This window comes from Lepus europaeus, chromosome 20 (assembly GCF_033115175.1).
Source record: "Lepus europaeus isolate LE1 chromosome 20, mLepTim1.pri, whole genome shotgun sequence".
NCBI lineage: Eukaryota > Metazoa > Chordata > Mammalia > Lagomorpha > Leporidae > Lepus > Lepus europaeus.
The window spans coordinates 14,084,379-14,099,100 of NC_084846.1; the positions used below are offsets into that span (position 1 = coordinate 14,084,379).

Sequence of the window (14,722 nt, forward strand, 5' to 3'; positions counted from 1 at the left end):
CCAGAGTGGTGCCCTCATTGGTCCACCTGTCCCGGGTTGATAGTATCGGCTTTCCACAGAAATGCCTATTCGCAAAGGGGGGGAGGTGGGGGTGGCCTATGCATATGTAGCTGCCCCGCCTCTTGTATGGGATGGGCTGAGGAGGAAGAGACTGGTAAACAGGAAGTGGACCTGGAGAGCCCTGGAGCTATTCTTGGAAGCTATCTGGAGAAAATGACACATTTGTTTCATAGAAACCCGTTAAAAGCCAGAGCTCCTGTTTCTTTTAACTATTATCGTGTAATCACTGGCCTTCCTGCTTCAAAAATTTGCAATGACGTGACAGCATCCAGGGCAAGATTCCTTGAACTGTTCACTGATTTGAGCTGTAATCTAGAAATGATGAAGAACGCAGATTTGTATTTTTCACTTTTACAAGGTTTCATAAATTCATTGGGTGAGTCTACTCAAGAAAGCAAGTTACAATATATTCAAAATTTCAAGTGGACTGATACAAGGACAGGTTCCCAGTGCTGTTTTGGAATTAATCTCCATGGGATTTAATGTAGCTTTACGTTATGCTGTAAGACTGGCTGGGAAAGAAAACATAACAGAGGATGAAGCAAAAGATGTCTATCAAAGCTTAAAAAATTGTGGCTGGGATTTTTAAACATTTGAAGGAAAATCACATCCCAAAACTTCTCAAACCTGCAGAAAAGGGAAGGGATTTGGAGGCTCGGCTCAAAGCCGCTTATGTTATCCAGTGTCAGGCTGAAGCTCAAGAAGGAACAATTGCTCGAGCAATCAAACTAAAACATGCACCTGGACTAATTGCTGCATTGGCATATGAAACAGCCAATTTCTATCAAGCTGATCATACTTTATCCAGTTTGGAGCCTGCATACTCTGCTAAATGGAGAAAATTCCAGCCAAAGCCCCACAACTGGAACTCAAAGCAAATTATGGTCTTGTAGAGCCTGTACTTTTTGAATTTCCTCCTGTAAGTACTCAGTGGACACCAGAAACATTGGCTGCCTTTGATCTCTCCAAGAGACCCAAGGATGACAGTGCCAAACCCAAACTAGAAGAAGATGTGAAACCTGTGAAAGAACAAGATATCAAACCTCAAAAAGACACTGGTTGCCACCTATCCTAACATACTCCTGGAATAAGATGTGCACTTAAAATTTACTGCTAGTGGATAAGATATTAATTTTTCTTAAAATGATTTCTCTGAAACTTTAGAATACTACATTCAGAGGGAACCTGCCTCCAGTTTATTTGTTCTTGGTTTTGAATACAGTGGAGATGCCTCCATGCTTTGTTTCCAAACTCCTTTTTAATCAGGACAATGCTTGAAAGATTTTATTGTGCCTCTAAAAGGTGTATTTGGGGGTTAGATCTTTTTTTGACTCCGGATAATAATAATTTCAGATTAGATCTTTCTCTCTGTCTCTCTCACTGTCTAACTGTGCCTGTCAAATAAATAAATAAATAAATAAATAAAATTTTAAAAAAGGCCGGCACCTTGGCTCACTAGGCTAATCCTCTGCCTGCAGCGCCAGCACCCCGGGTTCTAGTCCCGGTTGGGGCGTCAGATTCTGTCCCCTTTGCTCCTCCTGCAGTCCAGTTCTCTGCTATGGCCTGGGACTGCAGTGGAGGATGGCCCAGGTGCTTGGACCCTGCACCCGCATGGGAGACCAGGAGGAAGCACCTGGCTCCTGGCTTCGGATCGGCACAATGCGCCGCCTGCAGCATGCTGGCCGTAGCGGCCACTTGGGGGATGAACCAACGGCAAAAGGAAGACCTTTCTCTCTGTCTCTCTCTCACTGTCTAACTCTGCCTGTCAATAAATAAATAAATAAATAAATAATAATTTCAGATTAATATATTACAGGCATAAATCACGTAGCTTTCACATTCAGGTATATTTTCACAAAAAAAAGTTTATGTTCCTCCTTATGAAAAATGACAGGAATTAGTTTTTAACAAAGACAGGATTTTTTTTCTCCCTCACTATTGTATTAGTTTTAATACAGACCCGGTGTGATCTGAGTCATTTATCTTTTTTGGTAGAAAAACAGTGACTTAAAGATCAGAATACTTTCATACCAAATCCCTTAAATAGATTAGAATCAGTCACTTCCTTGAAAATCAGTGTTTATAGGTATGTTGAGTCTCTTAAGAATGTATCTCTATTATTGTAGCCCTGTGTTTCATTCTCTTTCAATAACCCTAAATTAATTTTTACAAGTACCTTTTCTAATGTGTTTTTTACTTAGAGAAAGAACTTTGTTAACAGCTGCTAATATTTCTTATGGAAGAGAAGACAGTATGAACAGAAAATGTTTTTTGAAGTACAATTTTGCATGATGTAAAGATGATGTAAAGAAGAAACTTTAATTCTGTGAGGTAGGTTGTTATGAATTATACTGGTAACTCTTTACTTCTGTGGTAAAGGAGTTACAGTAAAACACCTTTGTTGCCTGATTCAGTGTACATCGTTTTTTATGGTTTTCTAATACATATGTCCTGTCAGGATTTTATTGCTTTAGGCCAAAGGCCATAGCAAAAACTTGGAGAACAACTTAAATACAGTATAACTTGAATAATAGATCATAATCTTGGGAACAGATAGGTTAGTATGTGCACAGACTTGGGAACTAGTGGAGGCATAATACTGTAACGAAAGTCACACAACTGTAAATTTATCTTTTGATTATTCTCCTGGCATGTTAGCCAATTTACCTATTGTAATGGACAGATCGGTCCACTTAACAGAAATAATAGTAGTGTGTATTGAGAACTTGTTGTTTGCCAGGCACTGTGCTGAGCAGTTACACAAATAAGCCATTAATTCCACAGAACAGCCCTGTGAGGAATGAATAAAATCTGCACAAAGGGCTAATGTAGTAATACACATTTCATTATAAAGAATGAGTAGCATATGCCCAATTCAATATTGTGATCAGATGAGTGATTACTTTAATCCTGTATTGTAGTTTACACTGCTTAGAGACACTCCTTAGGAAATGCTACACAGAATCAGTGTGATGTTTTGTTTTTTTTAATATACAGAATTGAAAATTTCTGCTTACAGTATGATATTTAATATCTGAAACTGCAGTTTTCAGAATAATTGGAGTAATAACAAACAGGCATTTGGTTTTATTTTGTTGTCTATGGAAAAATAATTTATTAAACTTCCCCATATTTTGTGTGATCCTCATTACAAAGTCCATCATCGACTTTGCTGTAAGCCATTTACTGACATAATCCTATGCAGTACTGCACAGCTCTTTTTTCTCTATCTGTAAGACTTGTTTGTCTTAAGTAATAGAGCCTATTAACCTAGTTACTAAATTTTCACATTGACATTTTTGTGTATTCTATTACCATTCACGAAATAGAAACATGTAATGCCCAGTGTTTCTGTAGAACTCAGTAAATACTGGTATTACTTTAAATCAGTAATTAAACATTCTGTTGGCTCAGCAAAGGTAATACTCTGTGACAAAAATACCCCAACCCATCATATTTAATGCTTTCTGACCTGGATTTTGGAAATTTAGGGAAATTATCAAATGTAGAGTTGTGTGAAAATTATGGAGTGATGTAGCTATTTGTGTTAACTGCATTTGGTACCAAGCAGTGACAGCTAACATATTACTTCTGCTAGAGGTGTTATTTATATAATGAGTTATCTTTTTATTTATGAAACTAAAATTAATTTTACTTATTAAAAAGTGTTTACTTGAGTTTCTTGGTGCCATTACAATTATCTACACATCTATACTTTGTTGAACATCATGGTCTCTTGATTATTGTAGGTTTATAAAAAAAACAGGAAGTCAGGAACTGTATATTTCTCAAGTTTGATCTTATTCAGGATTGTATAAATTTCTCAAGTTTGGAAAATTGTTTCTCAATGTCTGCAGAATAGCATCCTAAGTTTTATTTTTACTGGGATTGTACTGAATCTATTGGTCCAGCTGGGAGGATTTAGTATCTTAGTAATTTTGTGCTTTTCCATCATTAAGAAGGTATACTTGTTCATTGACTTTGGTTTTATTTCTTTTGATATTTTTGGTAGTTTTCTCCACTCATGTGTATATATGTTGCTGGATTTATACTTCAGTCCTTCTCTCTACCTCCTTCTCCTACTCTCTCTCCTTTTTGTCTCTCCCATTCCTCCTTCCTTCAACTTCATCTTTCTGTTTCATTGTATTTTTATTTCAAATTCCAACTGTTCATTGCTGGTATTTACATTAATAGTTTACTTTTTATATGGCAAATTTGTTTTATTTCCTATTATCTTTATCAATTCTGATCATGAGTGGGATTATGTGGCCTACTTCTCTTTGAATTTCAAAATGACATTGAATTATCTAAATTGTAATGATTGAGTGAGAGGACAGAGTGTGAGAAATGTATGGCTACCACTTAACCAAATCCTCTTGTTGTCCTGCACTCTGCCTCTTCATTGGCAGAGGATGTGCTAGTCTGCCTTTTCTGCCTGATGTGGCTTGTATGCAGATATTTGGTGTTAAACATTCATCCCATTCCTATTTATTATCAAGTTTCTCTAAAGCAAGCTAAAATTTGCATCTGGTCTGTAATAATTTTCTCCTTCATTAAAGCCTATCTACAGAGGCTTCTTGGTCTAAAAGTCAGTTGATGGACATTGACCTGAAAGGGTCACACAGAATTTCACTTTAAATGCTATGCAGTCTCCTTTCACGTTATCAAAAATAAAAATATAATATTGTGCAGAGATGGCATCACTATGAAGAATGTATGCCCTGAAATTAGGAAATTTATACCTCTTATTATTTTGTGTGACAAAATTGTATACAACAGATATTTATAATATAACAAATTAGAATATTAGATTTTGAATATATATTCACATTTGGGTGTAATTTATATTGTAAGAGTTTGTAAACAGACATGGCATTACCCATACAGTTAAGTATGAAAATAAACTTCTCATTACATTCATCAAGAGTAGTAGAACAAAGTCTGTAAGATATTCATCTCTGTTTCCTGCTGCCACTACATAAATACTGGCATGTGAGTAAGGAAGCTTCCACAGGGTTCTTTTATAGAAACTTGTCTTTCCAATAAATGGAGATCAAATCACACATGTTTTACATGATATTACTCCCCAAGCAAAGTTCTTATGCAGAAATTTTTTCATGAAAATTCATAAGTACCAAGAAATTTCATAAGAAAAGATAAGGAGGAGGAGTTGATGTTGTGGTGTAGCAAGTTAAGCCATGCAAAGACTTCATCAATAAGATCCTAGAAGCAAAGGTGAAACAGCAAAAAGAGACAAATGGCACTATCGAGAATTCCTGTTCCATTAGTTTTTTCATTTCATTTTGATTCCTCCTTAATGTTTCATTTTCACGGGAGAGATTTTCTATCTTGTCCATTAAGGATTTCTGTAGTTCAAGAATTTGTTTTTGAGAACTTCTTAATGTTCTTATCAATTTTTTGAAATCTGCTTCTTGCAGTTCCTCTATGTCTTCGTCTTCATAATCTTGCATGAAAGGGGAGGGTTGCGGGCGGGAGGGAAGTTATGCGAGGGGGGAAGCCATTGTAACCCATAAGCTATACTTTGGAAATTTATATTCATTAAATAAAAGTTTAATAAAAAAAAAAAGAGACAAATGGGATTACATAAAGCTAAGAAGCTTCTGTGCAACAGGAAACACTGAACAAAGTGAAGAGGCAATCAACAGAATGGGAGGAAATATTTGCTATCTATGCATCTGATAAAAGATAAATATCAAGAGTGTCTTGGCTTTCCATGCTTAAAATACTCTCATGGGCTCTTCAGCCATATCCGAATGCCTTAAGGGCTGATTCTGAGGCCAGAGTACTGATTAGGACATCTGCCATTATACGAGTCTGCTGTGTATCCCACTTCCCATGTTGGATACTTCTCTCCCTTTTTTATTCTATCAGTTAGTATTTGCAGATACTAGTCTTGTTTGTGTGATCCCTTTGACTCTTAGACCTATCAGTGTGATCAACTGTGAACTGAAATTGATCACTTGGACTAGTGAGATGGCCTTGGTACATGTCACCTTGATGGGATTGTATTGGAATCCCCTGGCACGTTTTCTAACTCCACCATTTGGGGTAAGTCCAATTGAGCATGTTCCAATTGTACATCTCCTCCCTCTCTTATTCTCACTCTTATATTTAACATGGATCACTTTTCAGTTAAAATTTAAACACCTAAGAATAATTGTGTGTTAATTACAGAGTTCAACCAATAGTACTAGGACAAAAAAAATACTAAAAGGGATAAAGTATTACATTGTACATCAACAGTCAGGACAAGAGCTGATCAAGTCACTGTTTCTCATAGTGTCCATTTCACTTCAACAGGTTTCCTGGATCCTGGCTTTTAATTGATTCAGGTCCAAGCATTGAGGTCATTTGGGGAATGAACCAGCAGATGGAAGACCTTCCTCTCTGTCTGCAACTCTATGTCTTGAATAAATAAGATTTTTTAAAAATAAATGTGGTACATATTCATGATGGAATACTACTCAGTCTTTGAAATGAAATGGATGCGACTGGAGACAATTGTGCCTAGTGCAATAATCCAGATGCAAAAAGGCAGGTATCATATATTTTCTCTGATTTGTGGCTGTTAATATATAGAGTAAAGACAAAAACTTTATATGTATGAAATTGACATCTTGGCATTTAATTATTGTTTAAAGCCCTTGTCTGTATTCCCACTGAATAGTGGTCTTTCTACTTTTTACATGATGAACTCTTTATTTAGTAGAGAAGTAAGCCTGTAAAAAGTAAATTAAAAATGTTATTGCAATAATTAAAAAAGGAAAAAGGAAATGAGAAGGAATTGAGAGAAGTATCAGTATATTCTTAGAGCTGAATCTATGAACTACTTGAAATCTGTTCTCTTTAGAGTAATAAAAATAAAAAAAAATTGAGATAAAATTTTACGTATTTATGCACACTAAGTGACTGATGTTTCAATATACATTATAAATTGAATCAAGTGCATACATTCAATCAGGGTAAACCTGTTTATCTCTTCAAACATTGTACTTATGTATGTACATAAGTTAAATAGTACTACTAACATTTGTCATTTTCTATGAGACAACCATGGCTATAAACCTAATCATCTTGCAAATCCTCATCATTGGGGAACTTTTGTAATACAGTATTTCAAGATGCATACAATGCATTCTTTTGTTTATTCCACATCATCTATCTTCTAATTCTAGTATCAAATGCAAATAAAATTTTAAAATAAAGTGCATGCTACAGTTTCCATTGGATGAAATAAATTACCCTAGGTAATTGGCTGTGGCAATCCTGCAATCCTGCAATCCTGCAACTATTTACTGAGCCCATGGAATGTAGTGATGTCATCAATAGATCATAGAATGCTGCTGGAGCCTTACTGATGATTTATAACATAATAGTCTTGATGCTGTACTGAGCATTAGGCAGGGCACTGATTAGGTAGAGAGACCCTCTCATGAAATTTGTTCTTGAATGTTCAAATTTCATTCTTTAGCATGCTTGACTAATTCTCTGAAGAATTGGAGGGAGAAAGGTGCCAGATTTGAACAACTCTGCAAAGGTTGAACCATGAATTGGAAAACAAAGACAAAACCTCAAGAAAGCATATATTCTCCCCAGGCTGCAAAAATGTCAAGCATTATGTCTTAGAATATTCTCTGGGAATAGGGTAATCAGGAATTGCTTTCCTAAAAGGAGGAAGGGAGGAGTTCCAGTTTTAGAGAAGAGGAAAAGAGAAAATGAAAGGGATAGAGAGACTTAAGTGAAGGAAGGGGGAAAGAGGTAGAGTTGTGAGTATGTCCATGGGCCTTCCTGAGGATCTGGGAAACTGAGTACAAAGGAAAAGTGCAGACTACCTGAGTGATTATCTGTGAAATTTAGGGCCTGTGCTATTGGGTTACTGAGTCACAGACACACTAATTGCTTGGTATGCACAAATTTTTGTTAAAAATGAAGTGATTTATTTTATTTGTTTTCTTGATGAAAGTATTGGAGAAGAAAATGGTGCTTTTACAAGTTTTCTAATAGTACTTTTTTTCTTTTAAAGGAGAAGAAAATAAAATGATATTCAAACTATAGCAGTGCTGTGAGTAGCAGTGAAACAAGGAACTATAATGGAAAAATACCAAAAAACTGAAGAAAGCCCAAATATATCAGTGGACAACTGGACTCTGCTGAAGAAAAGAGTGGATGAGGGTATAGGGATCATAGTATCATCAGAGACACACAGGGGCAGTATCTCTGTGTGAGCCAGAAGACAGGATGGTACATGGTCAAGAAGCTATAAAAGCACTAAGTGCTTAAAACAGGCCCATGGTAGTGGTGCCATGGACTTTAGTGGCAAGCGTTGTGACATGGTGAGTGAAGCCACCTCCTGCAATGCTAGAATCCCATGTAGGCACCAGTTTGAATCCCAGCTGCTCCATTTCTGATTCAACTTCCTGCTGGTGTGCCAAGGAAGGCAGTGGAGGGTGGCCCGGGTGCTGATCCCTGCACCCACTTGAGAGACCTAGGGGAAGTTCCTGGCTTCAGACCAGCCCAGTTCTTGCTGTTGCGGACATTTGGGGAGTGCACCAATGAAGGGAGGATCTCTCTCTTGTCTCTCACTCTCTCTGTACCCCTGACTTTCAAATAAAATAGATTAATCTTTTTTTAAAAAAAGAGATGTACTTTAGACACAGTACATAAAGATACCTGTTCAAAATCTCTCTCTCTCTCTCACACACTCACACACACACACAAATAACACAAACATAACTCAAGAACATGCTACCAACCCCTCATTACTCATTTTCCTAATAATATTTTTCCTAAACAAATTTTAGGAGATTCCTCTCTTATTTCTCCAGTTACCTCCTGTAACTCATTTTCTTTTACAAGGTACAACAATTTCAAGTACATTGATATCCATGATTCCCAGACTCAACTCAATGACTACATCATTATTAACCCTAATAAAAAACAACAAAGAAGAGGCTTCAGTTCAGTCATGGGCTTCCTGCTTTGCAGAGTTCCCCTTCCTCCAGCTGTGATTTTTGTCATGACATCACCTCCACCACCTCCACTGTTCTGAACAAAATTTGTACTGGGGTGGGGGACAAGATGGGGAGGGCTAGGGAGAAGAGTGGCAGTGAGGAACAGCATATGGAACTCTACAAATTCCTTGGTGATATTGGTTCTCCTATGTATGGAATTGGACCCAGGAAACAAAGGATTGCAATGTGATAGTATCAAGGTTCCAAAAGAAGCGTTTAGAAAACAAGGTTGACAATATAATGAGAGTCGATAGTTCTGTTTCTCCATAAATACAGACACCATAAGGAATACAGCATTAGTACATGGCATACAATCCAATCAAATGGATAAGTTTTAATCCAAACTCTATGAGTCAATGACAAAACAATGCTTCTGTGCACATGCATGTTAAGATTGACTTCATTTACTACCAACCCATTGATAATGTCTGTCCTCAGAACTCATGGTATTCAGAGTATCTATTGGATGGACAAATGAATGAATCAAACACCAACTGTCAATGAACTTTCTTCCATTTTCTCGGAATCTCAACCTCAAATCAACATGATCCACAGTCTAGATAGTCTTTGGAGATTAAGATCTTGGAGGAGGTTGTCAGGTGGCAGGAGCCGCTCTTGCATTAAATCACGAGCGTGGGAACGTGGGGTGCGAAACAGCTTTCGCTCATCCTGGCTCGCTTGAGGCCTCATGGCTCAAAGGGCCTTCCCGAATCCTTATGCCAATTATAACAAATCCCTGGCCAAGAGCTACTTTGATTCTGCTGGGAGGCTGATGCCCGAGTTCTCACAACGCTTGATCAACAAGATTCGAGAGCTGCTTCAGCAGATGGAGAGAGGCCTAAAGTCAGCAGACCCTCGGGATCTGTATGATGTTTTCGGGGACCCTGCCTACCTGCAGACGGCACATGGCTACGTAAAGCAAAGTCTGAACTGTTTGTCCAAGCGTTCCATCACCTTTCTCTGTGGGGACGCAGGCCCATTGGCAGTGGCTGCTGTGCTGTATCACAAGATGAACAATGAGAAGCAGGCAGAAGATTGCATCGCACAGCTAATTCACCTAAATAAGATTGTTCCACATACTCCAAGTGAAATGCTGTATGGACGAATGGGGTACATCTATGCTCTTCTTTTTGTCAAGAAGAACTTTGGAGAGGAGAAGATTCCTCGAAGCCATATTCAGCAGATTTGTGAAACAGTTTTAACCTCTGGAGAAAACCTAGCTAGGAAGAGAAACTTTACAGCAAAGACTCCACTGATGTATGAATGGTACCAGGAATATTATGTGGGTGCTGCTCATGGCCTGGCAGGAATTTATTACTACCTAATGCAGCCCAGCCTTCAAGTGAGCCAAGGGAAGTTGCATAACTTGGTCAAACCCAGCGTGGACTATGTCTGGCAGCTGAAATTTCCTTCTGGCAATTACCCTCCATGTGTGGGTGATAATCGAGATCTGCTTGTCCACTGGTGCCATGGTGCCCCTGGGGCAATCTACATGCTCATCCAGGCCTACGAGGTATTCAAAGAGGAGCAGTATCTCTGTGATGCCTATTAGTGTGCTTATATGATCTGGCAGTACGGGTTGTTGAGGAAGGGATGTGGGCTGTGCCATGGTGCTGCGGGGAATGCCTATGCCTTCCTGACATTGTACAACCTGACACAAGACATGAAGTGTCTGTACAGGGCCTGTAAATTTGCTGAATGGTGCTTAGATTATGGAGAACATGGATGCAGAACACCGGATACTCCTTTCTCCCTCTTTGAAGGAATGGCTGGAACAATATATTTCTTGGCTGACCTGTTAGTCCCCACGAAAACCAGGTTCCCTGCCTTTGAACTCTAAAAAGAAAGCATGCCCCCTGCAACTTAAGCATGATCCTTTCCGTGTATTCAAAGCTGGCTGTGTACTTCCATGCTTTTCAAGAAAACAGAATCAAAGGTGTACTTGGTTGATTTTTTTTTCAAAATTTGTCTTTCGTTTAGTTCCTTGTTTTAGTATTTATATTTATTTAAAAGTATCTGAAGCAGTCCTTTAAGTTCTATTTCTTCCTGAAAAGAGGATGTGCAGTATTTTGAGGTCATAGACATATATTTCAGAACTTGGAGAAAATTACAGTTAAGTTTATAAATATATCCATCTGTTATGGTTCCAAATGTTTGTAAAAGAAACTATAGATAAACAAAGATAAATATATGACCATTGTTGAATATTGCCCTCTACCTCTCCTGTTTAATACTTTTCTTTCAACAAGGAGGGCAGACAACTTACATAACTTACTTTCTCTAAGTGGCTGATTATGAAAGGGGACAAAATTATAACTGTATGCTTTCAAAAGAATAATTTCACAAGTTACAAACTCTACTAAGAACCTAAATAACATTTTTGAAATTTTTCATGCCTACTTGGACTAGAACTACATGTACTTTTGAGTTTTCCCATTTCTGTCTGTAAGGCTCTGTAAGCCAATGTTTCTATCAAAAAATTCTAAAATTTGAGTCATTGTAAAAATTCTTATTTGAAAGTTCAAGATAAGCTAACAATTACAGTTTATTGCTTTCTCTAAAATAACCTAGTATATTTTAGAACTATTTATCTACATTTGTTTGTATTGTATGGTACTGATACTCATATAAGATAAGGAAGTAAATTTTGTGTGTGAATATGCTGCAAACTAGGAAAAAAAAAAGATCTTGGTCCCTAAGGCAAAGAGCCATGTGACAAATTGGAACTGGAATATGACACCTGCCACTCCACTTTACCTAGCCCAGTAAATTAAAGCTGGTAAGGGGGAGAGGGGATAGCCAAGTGCTGTGCAAGGGGGAGCAGATTTGTTGTCACTAAACTATTCAACAGAAACCATAAAAATCTGATGACCACAAGATTTAAAAATGTGCTGAAGCCAAGGAAGGGGCGCAATCTCGTAAGGGTTGAATAATGACATTTTAAGAAAAGCAAATAAACCATGTAAAAATGACTAAGGGAAATTATCTGTTCAGAAAAATTAAACAACCCAATAAATGACGATCAGAAACAAATGCTGTGCTAAGACATGAGTATGTGTTTGAATATAAGGGGCTTTGTTGATTTATATACCAAAATGAGTTATCACTAACATGGATCTGATTAAAACAGGTATAATTAAAGTATTGGATGAAAATGACATGTCGGATAGTGACTGGAAGCTGAAGTGTTGTAAGCTGCTATTAATCAAAGTAGAGTAATGCTGTTGACTTCAACAAGTAACTCTGAACTCAGGAGAATGAGTTAAGTAGTGCCTACTAATGAGACAAAAACAGCTAATTCAAGTATATATATATATATATATCTTATTAAATATATTATATATATTTACTTATTATTACATATATATTTATTATATATCTTACATGTATTATATATGCTTACTTATTATATATATTATATATTATATATACTTACTTATATATCTTATTATATATTATATATACTTGTTATATATAATATATATTATCTATATAGATTTACTTATTATTAGCAGCTCTACAGATTACCACACATTTAGCAATCTAAAACAACATATATTTCTTCTCTTACAGTCCTGGGAGTGTCAGAAGTTCAAAGAATAACACATGGGGCTAAAAGTTAGGGTACTGGTGAGGCTGATTTTTCCCGGAGAATGCAGTGGAGAATGTTCCTTGCCTCTTGCAGCCTTTTGTACCCCTTGGTTACAGCTCCTTTGTGTATTAAATCCAACCTCTTGCTTCCATCATCAAACCTCTTATGCCTTTGACCTTCTTGCCTCCCTCTTATAGGTGTCTTGGGGCTACATTTAAAACACAACTATATTATGTAGGATCATCCATTATCACAATATCTTTGATTTAATAGCATCTGCAAAGTCCCCCTTTCCACAATAGGTGACATTCAAGGCTGTAGGGATTAGGATATGAGAATCTTTGTAGGGGAACATTGCTTAGCCTTTCACAACCACCACAAAATAGTTAAACACAATGACAGAGGCATCACATAAACAATTACTAGATTGTCTTTTTTTTTTATATATAGGCAGAATGGACAGTGAGAGAGAGAGACAGAGAGAAAGGTCTTCCTTTTTTTCCGTTGGTTCACCCTCCAATGGCCACTGTGGTTGGGGCGCTGTGGCCAGCGCACTGCGCTGATCTGAAGCCAGCAGCCAGGTGCTTTTCCTGGTCTCCCATGCGGGTGCAGGGCCCAAGGACTTGGGCCATTCTCCACTGCACTCCCGGGCCACAGCAGAGAGCTGGACAGGAAGAGGAGCGACCGGGACAGAATCTGGCGCCCCGACCAGGACTAGAACCAGTTGTGCCTGAGCCACAGGTGGAGGATTAGCCTGTTGAGCTGAGGCACCAGCCTAGATTGTCTTATATTGATTGCATTCTATGTGACAACACAGTTTCAAAACACAAATACTGCATGCTGATCTATAAAGACAATATATAATGCTATCCACCTGATATCAACAGTTAGGAAAACTGAAAGTTATTAAATACTAATATTTTGGAACTTTGGCCAAGCTGTAGACAGCACTGTGCATGAGTGTCTGGGATATTGTGGGCAATCAACATTCACTGAATGTTGAAATCACCTTAACTCCAGGAAGAGCGAGGCCTGTAAGTGATCAGACTGCCTGGCACAAAATGTCCACTCAGCATGCTCTCCTTGAATGGACACAAAAAATAGAGGATGCCATATCCCAATATTATTAATTTTGTCCTTTTATTCCACAGAATTATGCAAATCTTAAGAGGATGTTTCTGAGTCATGTGTGGTGGTCCCAGCCAATGGTTAGGCAGCAGGAGAGAATTCCCCCATCTCAGATGTGTCTCCTTCTTTTCTCTAATCCAACATATTCTTTTTTTTAACTTTTATTTAATAAATATAAATTTCAAAAGTACAGCTTTTGGATTATAGTGGCTCCATAACTTCCCTCCCACCTGCAACCCTCCCATCTCCCGCTCCCTCTCCCATTCCATTCACATCAATCTTCCGTTTCAATTATCTTTATATACAGAAGATCAATTCAGTATATATTAAGTAAAGATTTCAACAGTTTGCACCCACACAGAAACACAGAGTGTAAAGTACTGTTTGAGTACTAGTCATAGCATTAATTCACATGGTACAACACATTAAGGACAGAGATCCTACATGGGGAGTAAGTGCACAGTGACTCCTCTTGTTGACTTAACTATTGACACTCTTGTTTATGGCATCAGTAATCACCCTAGGCTTTTGTCATGAGTTGCCAAGGCTATGGAAGCCTTTTGAGTTTGCTAACTCCAATCTTCTTTAGACAAACTCATAATCCAACATATTCTTGTCGATGCAGATGGTGAGGCAGATACAAAGGAAATGAACTTGGAAAGTAAGTGCAGCTCAGCTGTCCAGCTCAATTTTCTTCACTTTCTCCTCAAAAACAAGAACGTGCTTCAGAGTATAGGGAATAGGATGAGGATTTTAGGGAGAGACACATAAGGAATGTGCTCCTAAGAACAGAACACAGCCCCTTAACATAGTCATCACATGTAAACTCTGGGGAAACTGAGTAAGGCCTTGAGCACACACTCACATGGGACACCCATTCACGCCAAGGGTGACCCCATTTCTCCTTCCT

At 37.8% G+C, this 14,722-nt stretch overlaps 1 protein-coding gene and 1 pseudogene across 1 annotated transcript; both read left to right on the top strand.

Moving 5' to 3' along the window:
* The first annotated feature begins 213 nt into the window (after positions 1-213).
* LOC133749333 (BRO1 domain-containing protein BROX-like) lies at positions 214-953 on the top strand (annotated as a pseudogene).
* Positions 954-9,780: 8,827 nt separating this feature from the next.
* Positions 9,781-11,057, top strand: LOC133749577 (glutathione S-transferase LANCL1-like). The gene is given in 1 exon segment (XM_062178812.1): positions 9,781-11,057. A coding segment is annotated over 1 exon segment (1,152 nt). The 3' UTR covers positions 10,933-11,057.
* Positions 11,058-14,722: the final 3,665 nt, after the last annotated feature.